The following is a 17,003-nucleotide window of genomic DNA, read 5'->3' on the forward strand; positions in this document are numbered from 1 at the left end:
TCAAGCCAGAAATAGAACCCAAGTCTCCTGAATTCTAGTCCAGCACTCTAGCCATTAGGTTATTCTGCTTTGTACACTGCCTCACCTATATAATCTCAATTCCTCATGACCCTGAGCCTCAGCTCTAGAGAAACGAGGACAGTCTCTGATCACGCAAATGGAAACCCTAGTTGAAACATTTTAGTTGGTTCTTCTGGGTTATATTTCAATGCTAGTTTTTTAAATGCTTAGTAACCAGCTGGAGCCATGTGAAAATTTTGATCTAGGGCAGGGGTGGGCAAACTGTTTGGCCTGAGGGCCGCATGGAAATTGTATGGCGGGCCATGAATGCTCACGAAATTGGGGATAGGGGTGCAGGAGGGAGTGAGGGCTCCCGCTGGGGGGTGTGGGCTCTGGGGTGGGGCCAGAAACAAGGAGTTCAGGGTGTGGGAGGGGGCTCCGAGTTGGGGTGTGGGAGAGGGCTCTGGGGTGGGGCTGGGGATGAGGGGTTTGGGTTGCTATTTGCAACTCAGCTCTCCAGTGGAAAAAGCAATCTGCACTAATGCTCCCCCGCCCACCATCAATACCCATCAGGGGAGCTGCACAGGAGGCCATGCAGTGCAGTATTGGGAGATTTCCCCCAAATCCCAGCCGAGACTGGTCTCAGAGTTGCCAACTCTTGCAGCATAAAGCCCCAGCTCCCGGAGTCCCGGGGATTACATGAGACTCCCCCCTTTCTTGCTTTATAGATGGAATCATTTAAAGCAAGTGTCTAGCCACAGAGAAAAGCTGGAAAACCCAAGGGCTCACAAGCCAGAAACACCCCAACTTTGTTCCGGTTTGACAGTGGTATCAGCTGGAAGCAACCTGGAGGGCTGACGGTGGCTCCCCCCTCCAAGCGCGGGCTCCTCCCTATTAGGGCAGCTGCGGGGTGCCTGGCAAAGGGGGACGTTGAGGGCCAAGCACAGGGGGGAGGGGACACGGGGCAGGCGGGACCCGGGCAGAAGAGGCCCAGCTGCAGCCTGGAACTATTCACCCCGCCCCCAGCACGTGGCCTCTGCACCTCCCCCGCGGGTCGGGGTCATCCCGGGGGCGGGCAGCGGGCAGAATTCTCGCGAGACGGGCGGAGAACTTGGTTGCTGAGGCAACCGGGCAGCCGCTCATGGGCGGGATTTCCGCCCCTTTGGGCTCCGCGCCTGGGCCCGGGGCGGGGCGCGCCCAGAGGGGGCGGGGCTGGGGCGGGGCTCAGGTCTGGCGGGCGCGGCCAGGGGCCCGGAAGCGGCACTGGCGGGGAGGGGGATGTGAGTGGCTGCATAGCGGGGTGAGTGTAAATTGGGGGTGCAGTGGATGGTGTAGTGGAGGTAGAATGGGGCCTGGACAGGATGGGGTGGGACTTCCAGGAGCACGTCCCTGAGAGAGGGTCAGACGTGTCATATGGGACCTGCCAGCCAGCCTGTGGCCAGCTGCTAAAGAAAGCCCGGGCCAGGCCATCTGAGGTGGACAAAGATTCAGAGGCTGCAAATTAAGCCTCCTTCCCCTCCCTGAAGGTCCTTCTCCCTGTTAACCTGCTGAGTTGTGTAGAGAGAGTCTGAAAAACGCACTTGCCCAGATGCCCCTGGGGATCACTGGGACCTAAACTATTAATCTGTGCAGAATTTATTATTTCACTTTTGAAAGTGGAAGCTTCTAGCACCAAAAAAAAAAAAAAAAAAAAAAATCCTTCCCAATGTAAACCATGAATCATCTTACTCAGCAGCAGAACACTGCTCCAGGGCCTTCACTTCAGCTGGTAACTTTGCCAAACAGCAACCAAGTAAAATAAAGAAAATTGTTCTGTTTCATGCTGCTGTTCAGAACCCTGGGGGCAACCGTGAAAATAACAAGAATTATGCCAGTTTAAACTGACTGCTACTTTGCAAAATCTGAATCTTTTCACAGGGAAAGAGAATCAAATAAATAGAGGCGTTGATTCCAAGCAGCAGCCAAGCTAAGTTCTGTTCAGTGCGGAGGCAAAGATGGCTGTGTATCACCTTTACAGTTTGCTCCATTTCTGAAAGCAAGCAGGGACTGTTTGAGTTCCTGCCATCAGTCAGAGCAGCCTAGGTCTGCTTTGTTGCAGTGCCCCTCTTTGGGCCAGCAGAATAGTTAGAACACAGTATGCTCTGGCATATCTGCCTTCTACAACCACATCCCTTCCCTTTATTGAGGGGTCTGTGAGGAACGTGCAGTAGAGAATTCTCTGGCATGGAAGTCTGCTGATACCTATATTCCAGTTCCACCCTCTAGCTTTATCTCCGTTGCTATCACAGCAGGAGTTGTGCTGGTATTAGCAACATTGGGAAATTTTTAGAGGAAAGGTTAATGTAAAAACCATCCCAAAGATCTTCCAGGAGATCTAGTTATAATCCATTCTATTCTCTTTTCCAAAGGGTTTCCTTTTATGGCTTCCTCTAGTGTTTGTTTTAATCTTTCCTTGAATGCAGCTAGTGATGGCATTTTGACTACCTCTCTTGGTGGCATAATGCCTAATTGTTTGTCACTGTAAATAAATATTTTCATAGAAGGCAAGTATCAGGGGGTAGCCATGTTAGTCTGTATCCACAAAAACAACGAGGAGTCCAGTGGCACCTTAAAGACTAACAGATTTATTTGGGCATAAGCTTTCGTGGGTAAAAAACCCACTTCTTCAAATGAATGGAGTGAAAATTACAGAGCAATTTTCACTCCATGCATCTGAAGAAGTGGGTTTTTTACCCACAAAAGCTTATGCCCAAATAAATCTGTTAGTCTTTGAGGTGCCACAGGATTCCTCATTGTTTTCATAGAAGGCAGAGATTTCAGGAGGAATCCGACCCTTGCTGCCCCTTTATTTGTGTAGAAAGAGTGTTTGGTGTAGAAAGAGTGTAACAACAGTCATTTTGAAATTGTAATGTATTTCACAGTCTGCAGAACAATTTAATGTTCACATTTCTGAAGATTATGTCAGAAGATTCAGACAAGGATAAGCAGCTGATAAATCGCATAATAAGTGATGAATACAATTCGGTATGTCTCCCTTTGGCCTTCATCCTTTTGTATGTATCTATTTATTTATTTATAATGTACCCATCAATATAATATGATTTGCTTTCTATGCAAACTTGATGACATCTGATTCCAGTTCCCCACTTTAAAGAGGTCCTGTGATCTTGAAAGCTAGCCACTTTTTAAAAAAAGAGTTAAAAGTAATTTCAGGTATTACACCTTCCCCTGAGTTTCCCTGTCAGTTTGTGTGGGTTTATGACCACATTTTCCTATTTTTAAAATATTTTTCTCTCCACTATCCTGTTCAAACAGGGAAAACTTACCAGTGCCACTGGGTATACACAGAGTACTATCAAATGCACAAAGTAAAAATACAGTCCCCAGTCCTACAGCAACCTTTATGCAGGGATTGAGGTCTGCACAGGGGTCTGATTGGTTTCTCAGCTATTTTCCAATACAACATTCTTTTGTATTACTTCCAAACTGCAAACATGTAGTGAAGTGATGTCATAGCATATCAACAAAACCGAGAGATGTATGTGATGATGCTGATGGTAATTACTTCCTCTTCTCTTCATCTCTGAGGGAGTCCAGAGTTTTGTCTTTTCCCTCATGCCTTATATTTTCCCATGCTTTTCTCAAACTTTTTTGTAGGGTGGATTGAATCTTTGAGACATTGTCTCATGCACACCTCCTCTCACATTTGCGATTAACATCCCTGGGGCAACTACATCAGTTGTTTTCATGGAAAAGTAATATGAAAACACTGATGTAGTTTTAACTTATTTTAAAATGGCTTAGCAGCCAAAAGCAAGAGGCGAGACAACACCATGTCACTAGCTAGCTCTCCACAGCTACCAACAAGTGTTTTGTGGACCACTGTTGATCTATAGACCCCAGTTTTGAAACCACACGTTTAGCACAGAACTAAGTGGAACTCCCTTTGAGCTCACCACTGATACTGTTCAGAACAGTATGGTTTTACATTGTTGAGTAATGTAACACCCTTCCTCCTACCCTGCTCTCCCTGGAGGTGGGGATTGTGAATTCACTTCTCCAGAGTATTTCTAGCCCCCTGTCTGAGAAAGCATGACAGGGAATCAAAGCAAGGACTCCCACGTGCCAGTACAGAGAACTAACACTACTAGGTTGCTGCTGGATTAACCCAAGAGGAATGCTTTGGGATTGCTGAGATGTTAAAGTGACTACTGATTTTGCGTGTCTCAATTTTCGGGTGCCTAACTTGAGACACAGTAAAGGAGCCTGATTTTTGAAAAGTGCTCAGCACCAATCATCTGAAAATCAAGCCCTATAAGGTGTTTCCAGTAGGCATCCAAAAATTGAAACACATTTAGTCATTTCTGAAAATCTTGTCATCATATTCTTCTGTTCTAGGTAAATTTTCAGAAACCATGTATTGTTACTTTTTGATCCAAGCAGCTAGTCAAAGTTCGGGACCTTTTAGGTTGTTCCAGTTGGGAGTACAAATTGATGATAGTCTGGTATTTTCTTTGATGCAGTCTTGTTTATTTTCAAGGAATGTGCAAAGTTCTTCTGCAAAGGCAGGAGGAACCAAAACCAAAAGGAGTAGTTTCTGAGCTTCCAGGCCCAAGCTTCGTTCTGCCAGCATCACCACCTCAAAATCTTTTTCTAGCCTTCTGCCAGGGCCATAGGCTGATGCTTGGCTTTCTTGCTCTGCCTCTGAGTCTTTCTCAGTTTCTTGTCTGCGCTCCAGCTTGTCTTTTTCACCACACGCAATAGCTAATGAGTGGAATACTCTGCCCACATGGTGCTATTTCTCTGCAAACTCCATTATGCCTTGTTTTGGGTGTCACCCCTTATCTGTTCCTTACAGATATCTTAAATGAAGGGCATGTTTACACTTATTAATTTCAATGAGATTTTATCTCATTCCATAGCAGGGTTTAACTCAACTCATAACAATATTTAAAATATTAATGTAAATAGTGTCCACAAATAAATCAGAATTTCCAGCTGCAGTTGTGAAACAGTTTTGGAGTTAGAAATGTTCCAAGGTATTTCAGGAAGGAAGGTGGGTTTTTTACATGAATGTGATATTAATGGTAGGGGTGCCATTCTGACAGCCCTATAGGCTAAGTACTGTATTAAGTGGAAATATTCAGGATAGGCAGCAGCAGCAGCAGTTCATGCTCCTTCATATTGCCTTACCACAGTGTTCCAACCTTGACCTGGCAAAATCACCTTCAGGGTCAAGACAGTAATTTCCTCTCTATGGCTCTTTTAAACATTGGTCTGTCTACTGAAACTGGCAACAAAAGTGCCAAGTGTGGAATTGGGAATTTTTGTGATATAGACACTTGTCAAACTCATTTTTCGTAGACCTCTGAACAGCCATTAATAACAACTTTTTGTTATTAATTTTTGAGCTGTAGCTCACGAAAGCTGATGCTCAAATAAATGTGTTAGTCTCTAAGGTGCCACAAGTACTCCTTTTCTTTTTGCGGATACAGACTAACACAGCTGCTACTCTGAAACCTAACAACTTTCAGTTACTTCTGCTATAACTGTAACTTCAGATTGGTTTACAAAGAGAGAAGACTAAATAGCCCTTTATCAATCCTCTGAGCCTTCTAGTCTCCTATAGTTTATCTGGCTGGTTGGAGTTGGCATCTGCTCTGTTCAGATTTCCTGCAAAATATATTTAGTCATGCTCATTTGTCAAGGTAATTGACCAAATGGAAGCTGATCAGTTATGCAGAGAGTGGTCAGTTCCTCATATTTGCAATGTTTGTTGAAACTCATTCCCTTAGTGGCATGTCCTCCTCTCCCCCACCACTGAAATGTTTTCATTATGATATAGTGTTTTCATAATAATAATGATCAAGTGAGTAATCTCACTGTTGAAAACCCCTTATCGTTCTAGAACAGATACCAGGACAGATGCTATTGCTGCTTCCTTTTGGTTAAATAGAAACAAGAGGAGCCTATCCTATTGTCTTATTTTTAGGATGAAGATCCCTTTAACCCATTTGTGGCAGAAGATCTTGAGCAGTGTGCATTTTTCACAGGTTAGAACCCTTCCATTTATTCCCATACACTTTCACGGCAAGGTCACAAGGGAGGATGAGAAGGTTAGTGCTCATGCAAGTGACAAGAGAGCCAAGTGTAGTCTGAGCAAAAGCTATGTATGCTTCCTCATGCAGTTGTTCAGCTAATGCACCTCAGTCAGAAGTTGCTGCATTCCTTTGATCAGAAACTATTGATCTTGCCAAATTATGTGGTGGCTTCAGGATGTGAACATTTATCCACTAGGAATGAAAATGAGACAGCTAAACTAATTTCTTTTCCACGTGCTCTAGACATAATCTAGATTTGAACCCAGGTCCCCAGAGATGAAAAGGCATTACCCCAGTCTCTATTTGTTGTGCTGAGACAAAGCAGACCCAGAGAAAGTAGTAAGCCAGGACAAACTGAACACTTTGAAAAAATAACATTCCCTCCAGGGGTGCAATGAGAGAGGGACCTATGAGCCCAGGACCCAACTCACCCTTGGCCACAGGCACTACAACAAATTCCTGTAGAAGTCCTCGCCAAACAGCCGTTTTTCCTTCCAGAGTGAGCCCAGAAGTGGAAGAGATGGAGGAGGCAGCATGAGAAGATGGCGACCTTGTTTTCTGGGTCTGTGGCATGCCGGAGGTGCTCCTGCCCCTGTTCTGGCCAGTTGCTGACAGCTTCATTCACTGCTTCTTCCCTGGGTCCAAGACTTAGACCCAGGTGAGAGAGACTGGCCAGAACTCCTCCTCCACCTCCCTTCCCACCCCCAGACCCAACTTCCCATTTCCTAGAACCCTGGATTGCAATCTCCTCATGCTACTTCCTCTACCTCTTCCGGGCCCTCTCCAGAAGGAGAGATGGCGACTTAGTGAGGACATACATGTGCCATGCAGCAGTATGAAGGTGAGGAACCCTATACACAGATGTGAACGTCTCAGAATGTAATCTCTGTTACTTGGCCCGTGACCTTACCTGGGCCCCCCTCCTTAGGAAAATTCTGTTTGTGGCTCTGTTCCTCCTGCATTCAACACCCCTAACAAGTATAACTAAGAGACTTGCTCCAGATTACATGAAACAAATCCTTTCTAACTCTATTAAAAGATGCTAATACATATCTACAAAGACTCAAATGAGGTCCTGGCTTGAAATATTTATCCTATTTATTACTTATAGCAGAGTACTTGATGTATTTTGTGATAGATGTAATCCATTGTCCATTTAACTCAGCTTTTTAAATTCAGGGTGATTTATAGCATGCAGCATTGATCTTTTTTTCAGTGGGATGACAGTAAATTCATGAAACCAGTCTGCGGTACTAGATTATCCATTAGTTTCAGACCAATTGGCTTTGCATGCTGTCACTTGAAGGACTGAAGAGACTAGTGTATTTTTTCATTTTCACATAGATTCCATTTGTGATCAGCTTTTCCCACGGACAAAACAGATTGTCTTGGCGTATAACTCTGGGAGATGGGTACCCCAGCTTCGTGAGCCTCGCAATCTTTATGGCATATCTCCTGCACGTCACCTGAGTTTAATACGTTGGCCACACCAATGTGAGGTCATCAGGGATAGAATTGAGCACATTGGTAAGTCCTAAATATTGGTCAATAATAATATTAATACTTAACTCTTCATAATTTTTTACAAATGAATCTTTATCAAAGCTATTGGGACACTATTAAGAACTTTCCTTGCCAATCTCTGTGCTTTACTGATAAAATTCACTGTGGTTTGGGAGCAATCAGTGGAGATCATGTGCTTTTCTGAGATGAGATTGAACTGTTGATGGCCCTGATTCTGTTCCCCTTAAAGTCAGTGATCAAACTCGTACTGACTTGAATAGTATAGGATTGGGTTTCCATCACCCACTTAGTAGGGACACACTTGTTGTCAAAATTGAGCATATAAATAAAATTGTATTTTTGGAAACAGCCATACAGATAATCTAGTGTTATTGTAGCTGTGTTGGTCTCAGGATATTAGAATGACAAGGTGGGTGAGGTATTATCTTTTATTAGACCAACTTCTTTTGAGCTTTCAGAGAGATGAAGAAGAGCTTCGTGGAAGCTCAAAAGTTTGTCTCTCACCAACAGAAGTTGGGCCAATAAAAGATAATACCTCACCCACCTTGTCTCTCTTATGCAGAGAGTGTGTCATTTAACATGTACAAACAATTGTATTATAAAAATGTAATTATCAAATTGCTGTTCATGTGGATTTTAACATAGTCAGCATCTGTCTTGACACCTAAGATCAGCCTTGAGTAAGTCTGTTCAGGGAGAACAAAAAGCACACCAGAAAATGAATTGAGTGGGGTGCCACTGGGGAAGTTGAGAGAATGGAGTCTTCTCTTTGTACAGCAGGTTTGCAAGAGAACATGTTGTCTAATATCAGGAACAAAGGAAAGTGTCTGAACTTCATTCTAGACTTGGTTCTGCAAAGGAGACCTGCAAAAGATATTTTAAAAATTAGATTTATGCCCCATTTTACTATTTTATGATAGATGAAATTTTGGAAGTTTGTGTGTGTGTAAGAAAAATCAAGTCTGATCTTCCCTGGGTTAACTAAAGATTTTCTTGAGGATCCCATGAGTGTATATTTTGAGCCTTCACAATTTAATTGAAGGGATGAGGATGTTCACTCTTTAACAAAAGCTATGTTTCTCCCAAGCGCTCATTAGAAATGAGAGATAAATAGGTGTCAAAACCAAACAAAAAGTATTGTTTTAAACACAATTACTAAAAATATTTTCCCAGTTTTCATTCTCTTGTCTCTAGTGATGTTATAACTTCACTAGTTTTTCAGTCATGACCAGGACTCCAATTCATCTGGTAAATGGTGGTAGAGTGTGATACAGCATGGTACAGCACCTTTTTCATGCTGCCTGCTTGTTTTCCAGAATCATAAACTTTAAAAAGCAAAAGTAAGTCTCTAACTGTTTTGTTTGTGGAGGTACACTTGAGTCATGTTTTTGAGGCTAACTGATTCAGTGAAATCTGCCTACATTTGCAGAATCCAAAATAATAATTCCAAGAGGCATGACCCATTCATCTCAATGTGTGCTAACTCAGATGCCCAAAGATAATACTTTAAATGTCAACATTGTTAACTTGCTGCTCATCAAAGTATGTATAAAAGGAGAGGGAATATCATATTATGAAGAGCTGCACAATACTGCGAATAACAGTTTATTTTGGCACCGGTAGTGAGTGGCTTCAGAAGAGTACTGCCATTTTTTCCTGTCCCTAGTCAAGAAGGAGCCAATCCCAAAGAGCCTTACAGGTACCCCAAGCAAGTTAGCTGAACTCACACCAGGGGGAATCAAGCTCAAAATATCAGCAGGCGTTACCCAAAGGAAGCCAAGCAGAACCATGGTTGTATGTGGACCTTACTGAGAGGGAGCTGAGCCAAGGAGTTCAGAGAGCACGTGTGATCATAGTTTGAACATCTGCACAATCAAATGTGAGCGATAGGTGGGTGGGGCTTATTTTGTGGTCAGACATTGGAAGAGTATCACTACCGTTCCTCTTTCCTGTCTCCCTTCCATCTGACCCCTGGTCACAACAGCATCTTCCAGTGGATATACATTTCTAACATAAAAAACAAGCAGGAAGAAACATTACTTATTATTTTTTATATAAAAAATCTTCCAGGTCATAAGAACATAAGAATGGCCATACTGGCTTAGATCAATGGTCCATCTAGCCCAGTATCCTGTCTTCCCACGGTGACCAGTGCCAGATGCTTCAGAGGGAATAACCAAAACAGGACAATTATAGAGTGATCCATCTCTTATTGTCCACTCCCAGCTTCTGGCAGTCAGAGGTTTAGGGACACCCAGAGTATGAGGTTGCATCCCTGACCGTCTTGGCTAATAGCCATCGTTGGACCTATTCTCCATGAACTTATCCAATTCTTTCTTGAACCCAGTTATACTTTTGGCCTTCACAACTTCCCCTGGCAACGAGTTCCACAGGCTAATTGTGCGTTGTGTGAAGAAGTTCTTCCTTGTGTACGTTTTAAACCTGCTACCTATTTATGTCATTGGGTACCCGATTCATGTGCTGTGTGAAAGGGTAAATAACACTTCCATATTCACTTTCTCCACACCGTTCTTGATTTCATAGGCCTCTATCATGTCCCCTCTCAGTCATCTCTTTTCTAAGCTGAACAGTCCTAGTCTTTTAAGCTTTCCTCATATGGAAGTTGTTCAATAACCCTAATAATTTTTGTTGCCCTTCTCTGTTCTTTTTCCAATTATAATATATCTTTTTGAAATAGGGAGACCAGAACTACACACTGTATTTAAGGTGTAAGCGTACCAGTGATTTATATCGTGGCATTATGATATTTTCTGTCTTATTATCTGTCCCTTTCCTAATGGTTCCAAACATTCTGTTAGAGCAGTGGTTCCCAAACTTGTTCCACCACTTGTGCAGGGAAAGCCCCTGGCAGGCCGGGCCGGTTTGTTTACTTTCCGTGTCTGCAGGTTTGGCTGATCGCTGCTCCCAGTGGCCACAGTTCGCTGCTCCAGGCCAATGGGAGCTGCTGGAAGTGGCGCGGGCCAAGGGATTTCCCTGCACAAGCGGCGGAACAAGTTTGGGAACCACTGTGTTAGAGTTTTTGAGTGGTGCTTCACATTCCCTAACAAATCATGTTCATCTGTGAGTCTGATAATTCTGTTCTTCCTTATTGTTTCAACCAGTTTGCCCGGTACTGAAGTTAAGCTTACTGGCCTGTAATTGCCAGATTTGCCTCTGGAGCCTTTTTTCAAAAATTGGCGTTACATTAGCTATCTGCCAGTCATCTGGTACAGAGGCTGATTTAAGCAATAGATTACATGCTACAGTTAATAGTTCTGCAATTTCATATTTGAGTCCCTTCAGAACTTTTGGATGAATACCATCTTGTCCTCATGACTATTAGTGTCTAATTTATCAATTTGTACCAAAATTTCCTCTTTTGACACGTCAGTCTGAGACAGTTCCTCACAAAGACAATGGGAACAATTTACTGAGCAGGGAGGCTGCTACACTCTGCTCTGCCTGAGGGGACAGAAACTGCCCCACGCCTGCTTCGTCAGAAACAGCCCAAAGCCCTGCCCCTCCATGCCAAGCGTGCCACAATAGCATGTGAGAGGGACACAGTGTCTTTCTTTATCACACACAAGACTGGCCAGCCCCCTCCCCCTCCGCCGGCAGTGATTTATGTCTCTACTGGCTGCTCCAGGAGCCCAAACTGACCTGCCTGTGCCGCTGGGGAGGGGCACATGACCACTCTTGAGGCTTCCCTTTGCTTCCTCATCAGAAGTCATTTTTCTGTGGGGAAGCAAAGAAATCTGTGAGGGACATGAATTCTGCACGTGCGCAGTGATGCAGAATTCCACCAGGAATATCTCTCCCTCACATCCTATCAACCCCTTTTTTAATATACATTAACTGCAGGGAAGGAAAAGGAGTTAAATCAAAATCACATTATTTTTGGACATTATTACAGGAACCGGATCACTCAGAAGACTACTAGTAATGGGAATAATGGAGACTTTCACCTCTTGATTAATGGTTTAAAGGTGAACTTTGCAGCAAAACATGTTTAATGTCTCTTACTTTTCTCTAGGATCCCAAATTTGCTTGGCTTCTCTATAGCAAAAAAGTTTTCTGCTCCCCCTTCCTTAGGGGAGGAAAAATCTGCAGCCCATATTATAGATATGTGACATCTCTTTTCATACAACTCCAGTTCTTGCCTTTGTCCTTGACCGAAGAAGAGGTGAGGACCTAATATTTCAAATATATAAACACTTCTTAAAATTTAAAATGTACAGATGAACACCTCTGTACCTATATGCCTAGCCCATGGTATGATGGAGGAGACACGATCATTAGTTTGATACAGCACTTTCTAATATTGAGTGGGCAGTTTTAACAAAGAGAATGAGTTGTGCAGTCTCCCATTATCAATAATGGAAGTTGTACGTCTGATTCTGTGGGGCTTGTTTTGAGACCCTTCATGTGACTGTGCAGATAGCTGTAACTGGAGCCTCTAGCCACAGCCTTACAAACTGTTTTATGGGCTGAGAGTTCTAGTCATGTCATAAGCAAAGATCCAGAGTGTTAACAACAGTGACATATGTCAATTGATAGACTTCCAGTCACTAGCATTACCAGGAGTAGTACAGGAATGTAGAAAATCAGTTTTACCAGAGAATAATACACCCCCCCCCCATCCAATACTTGTTTTTATTTCGAATTGTGAATGAGAATTATTCATAGGTACTAAAACTGTGGTCCAAATTTATTGCCCTTTAATTTAATCAATTGACTACTCTGTTCTTTTATCCTAGGGTAGGGTAAGAAGGAAGGACAGCTACACTTTCAATGTGTCCTTCATAGTTTGAATACTCCAGTCTTGCTGACTTTTCTTTACAAGTTAAATAATCCTAGCAAACAGTCATCATGTATAAATTTATCCATACCTTTAACAAGCTGTATGCATCTCTGAACCATGTGGATTTCCATTTTTCTTTCTGCAACACCCCTTGTCCTTTGAGTTAAGATAGTCACTTATCTGTTGGTTTTGGTCAAACAGCCACTATGGCCAGTAGAGCTTCATCACCTATGTTTCTTTCTCCTCTTTCCCTATACACTCATCTTTTTTTAAAGTAACCCACTTTGACACAGATGCCCATTTGTGGTTCACTCTTTGTGTCAGCAACTCTTGTCAGACCTGACATACTCACTACACCTAACACTCTTGTCAGACTCTGTATCCAAAAGGGGTCATGTAAGATATCATTGGAAAACAAATAATTCACTGATCATGCATATTCTTGTGTGATGTATGTACAAGGTGTGTACAAAGAGTTATGAATATGTGCTAGAATTAAGTTCTTAAAATGAGTTTGGCAAGCAATGTATAAGCACAGTCTGCCTTGGGCAAACGAATGTGTATTTGTTTGTCTGAGCTGCCTGGTCATCTGGCACAGACAATGAAGGTACATTTACATAAAAGGTAAACAAAGCCATCAATCTAATGAGTAGGCAAGAGAGCCTCTTGCAGGGGTCTGAACATCAAGTGATAAGTAATTGAATCAGCTGATTGTATGTGATATTGCTGTATTATAAAAGTGTATCAAGTAAGGTCTATTATGATAACCAATAACACATTGGTGATTCATATAATTGTAAAATGTATGTGTTAACTCTATGTGAGGAATTATGAATGCTCATTGATATTATGCTTTAAAGTCTGTGACCCAACAAAAGGAGAAACAGATTTTCTCCTAGACAGGAGGGAAGGCAGCTACAGTAAAACCTACTTTAAAGACCACCTCTGAAAAAAGACCACCTGTCACGAGCGATTACCTGCAGAGGCCACGGAACACCACCACTCTCTGGTGTGCAAACCTTTGAAAAGAGACCACCTCTTACAAGTGACCACTTTTGCTAACTCCCATGAGTGGTCGCTCTTGGCAGGTTTTACTGTATCTACCTGTCTCTAATGAAATTAAGTAAGATGTGACCAAAAACAATGGAAGCCCCATTTACATACCAGTCAGCAGGGGGATGGGAAGCCCACAGGAAGGAAGAACAGCATGAGGTCATCCTGAATCTGGAGACAAAACAGTGAGTGTGGAAAGATATAAGGAGAGAAAAAAAGCCATCTTGGCATCCATCACTGGATAGACAGAAGGGGCCAGAGTTCTTGCAAGATGAGAAAGATGAGTCCTTCAACCAAGTGAAATCTGTGGGAACTGAAGTTTGTGGGAACTGAATATATGTGAGAAACCTGCTTAGCCAAAGATCTTTCACATAGGAAGACAAGGGAAACCAGCATTTGTACTTCGGTGAAAGGTTCTAACTGAGAAAAAACCAGCCATGGCTGGAAAGAAGGAGATTGGTAAGAAATCTACCTTGAACCAAGGCTGTAGCTTGTTGAGTTAAGTCTTGGTTCCGGTCAACACTAAAAAGGTAGCTTGACCCAGCTATATTTCTGAAAAATCCACACCCCCGAGTGAAGTAGTTAAGACAACCTAATCCGCGGTGTAGACAGCACTAGGTCAATGGAAAAATTCTTCCATCAACCTAGTTTACACCTCTCAGGGAGGTGGATTATCTATGTCAATGGGAGAACCGCTCCCATTGGCATAGGTAGCGTCTACACTGAAATGCTACAGTGTTGTAGCTTCAGCACTGCAGCTGTTCTGCCGTAGCGTTTCAAGTGTAGAAAGCCCTTAGCCACTATAAAGCATATTTTACTTTTATTTGCTTGTAACCATTTTGTCTTCAACTCTTGAACTTGAACTCACTTAAAACCTCTCTTTTTGTTAATACGCTTGTTTTATTTATAATCTAAACCAATCTAGTGCTGGGTTTGAATTGAATAATTATTAACTCCACTTTAAGTAATAACCGGTGCTTTTGTCTCTTTAAAGGCGCAAAGAAACTTATTACTTCTCTGAGTTCCAGGAGAAGACTGGACACTACAGGGCAGATGGTTTGGGGGAAATTCGGGACAGGGAGTGTATTGGTATCACCCTGTAAATAGTAACCAAGGCTGGTGGAGACAAGGGTGGGGGTGTTGTATTGTAGGCAGGCTGCTGGGGTCAAAGTGCTAAACCAGAGCTGCCCAGCACACGCACACATGGAACTGTATTCTTATCTGCTGCCTGTTGGTGTCTGGGCTCTGAGCCACAGTAGCAGAGCATTTAAGGCACCCCCGGTTACAGGTTAGGCAGTGATACAACTTCTTACTGGTCTGAATTGCACCCCAAAACATGACATCCACTCAGATGATGTTTTTAAAGGCAAATTATCAAGGTAAAGTATGAGCTGATAAAACCCTTGTATAAACCTAAGAAAAATTCTGATCTTCCGAAAGGCATGATTCACTTATTCCTACCACAAACCATTCTGAAGTTGCTGCCTGACAAGCAGGGAGAAGAATCAAGGAGCAGCTTTCAGAGCTTTCATTTGTGATGGACACCCTTTGTAGTTTAGCTCTCTCTCTGTCTCTTCTTTTTCAGACTGGATTCCCCGTGAGCCTGAGCCACTGTACCACCCAACGGGCCTGGAGCTTGAGCCACTGTTCCAATATCCCAGAGAGGACACAGTGGTTTATTTAGCAGATGAAGGTGGGAGCACATTGTGAAATGTTATTACAAGGTGCATGTAATTTTGGCACCCATTTTGATTGACTGGGTTTCTTTTATTTTTGGGGGGCCTGATTCATAGCCAGTTTAAGTCAATAGGAGTCTTTCCCATGATTTTAATGAGTTTTGGATAAGCTTCTATATCTGAAGATATAGAAATAAATTAGAGCTTTCTCCCCATCCTTGGATTCTGCTTATGTTATTAATAAGGGTACAATTTAGTCACTGAGGTCAGGGAAGTCACAGATTCTGTAACTTTACCGGACTTCCATGACTTTGGCTTCAGCTGTCAGCAGCGGAGGCAGAGCCAGGGCTGTGCATCCTGGACCAATGGCTTTGGCTGGAGCAGGGGCTTTGCACCCTCCTCGGAGCTGCTGCAGGATCCGTGGCTGTGCTCTTCCAACCCCCAGCTTCATCCGAGGCTGTGTGCCCGCCATCCCGGCCCCCCACTCCTTCGGCCGAAGCTGGGCTTGTGCGTCCCCTCCCCTACCCCACCCCCCCTCCACCGTCCCCTGCTTCTGTAGCCAGAGCCGCTGCTGTGTGCCCCCGTCCTGCAGCTTTGGCAGGGTCTGGAGCCAGGGCAGTGCCCCCTCGTGGCAGTGGGGCTGATGCTGTCAGTCTCCTCCATTTAGATCCAGTGTCATTCCTTCCCCCCTGGCCCTTTCTCTCCCACCACATTATTTGTAAAAGTCAGGAACAGGTCAGGGCTCCTGTGAATTTTTGCTTATTGCCCACAACCTGTCTGTGCCTTACTAAAAATAACCGAGACAAAATCTTAACCTTTGTTATTAACAACTTTAAAAGTGCAGTTCAAGCAGTTTCTGAACATCAGTGGGAATTAGCCTGAAACTAGTTTGTTAATTAATCTCTCTCTAGTGATGTTTTCATAATATTTGAGCAAAGAGAGTATGAACGTTCAAAAATGATTTTCTTCCATAATTGCAGGGATAAAACTGGAGCTACATGTTGGCAGGAGACTCTTAGTATCTTGTTTGCAACTTATCACTTTATACTATGACCTTGTCAACTCTCTTAAGTTAAACAGAGTCAGGTTGGGGGACTACTTAACTACAGATCTCTAAGGGGATAGCTAATTGCTGCTGACAGTGGTACTTTTGATTCATTTGGTGGTACTCTGTTTTCTGATTCTCTTCTGAACCACAGTAGTGTTAGGGGAGCTCTGTTGCTGAAAACACCTTCTTTTGGATGTTATGTGAAACCAAGATCTCAACCAGTTGTAGTCACTGACCCCTGAAATCTTTATTGCTGCATACAAACCATGTTATAAAGAGTGTGTGTTTCTTGGGGATTAAGGTAATCATAGAATCATAGAAGGTGTTAAAGACCCAGGGCACTTTTCACAACAGATGGGGTTTTAATCCTGCTGTCCTGGCCAAATACCCACTTGAATAATTACATTCTGCTTAATAAAATTCCACCTCCAGTCTGGAAATTGTACTTATCATTTCCTGCCTCACTCACCTAGTGTTCTGTGTGCTGTTAAATGGTTGCCGCATTTCACTCTGGACAGAGCAGTGTTTGAGCAGTGAATGAAGTGATATTCTTTGTATATTTTGTATATCAGTCTATGGCTGTAATGTGCGTTGGGATGACAGGCCCTATTTAAATGTAAGGTCTTTATAATGATTAATGGATTTTTGTGCATGGCTCCTAGTAACAATAATAGAAGTAGGTGGCAGGTTTTATAAAATTTTCAGTGTGTATAGAGCTTTCCATCAAGGGAAATCTCAAGGTGCTTTATATTGTATAGGAATCACTTAATTTAGGCTCCAGTTCTGAACACTTCAGCATG

General features: G+C 43.1%; 1 protein-coding gene across 11 annotated transcripts in view; it reads left to right on the plus strand.

Annotated features, from left to right (window-relative positions):
- Positions 1-1,226: 1,226 nt before the first annotated feature.
- The window catches only part of AGBL3 (AGBL carboxypeptidase 3), a 57,418-nt gene continuing 41,641 nt past the window's right edge, over positions 1,227-17,003 (plus strand). For 6 of the 11 annotated variants that reach the window (XM_037883982.1, XM_037883991.1, XM_037883959.1 and 3 more), the window contains exons 1-5: positions 1,241-1,300; positions 2,922-3,024; positions 5,993-6,053; positions 7,446-7,628; positions 15,065-15,172. In XM_037883982.1, the coding sequence (XP_037739910.1) occupies positions 2,938-3,024; positions 5,993-6,053; positions 7,446-7,628; positions 15,065-15,172 (439 nt within the window). In that variant the 5' untranslated portion in view covers positions 1,241-1,300; positions 2,922-2,937. Of the gene's footprint in view, positions 1,301-2,921; positions 3,054-5,992; positions 6,054-7,445; positions 7,629-15,064; positions 15,204-17,003 lie in introns of those variants that run through there. The other 5 variants (XM_037883947.2, XM_037883977.2, XM_043545164.1 and 2 more) reach the window with 5 other exon arrangements.

This window comes from Chelonia mydas, chromosome 1, assembly GCF_015237465.2.
Source record: "Chelonia mydas isolate rCheMyd1 chromosome 1, rCheMyd1.pri.v2, whole genome shotgun sequence".
NCBI classification, from domain to species: Eukaryota; Metazoa; Chordata; order Testudines; family Cheloniidae; genus Chelonia; species Chelonia mydas.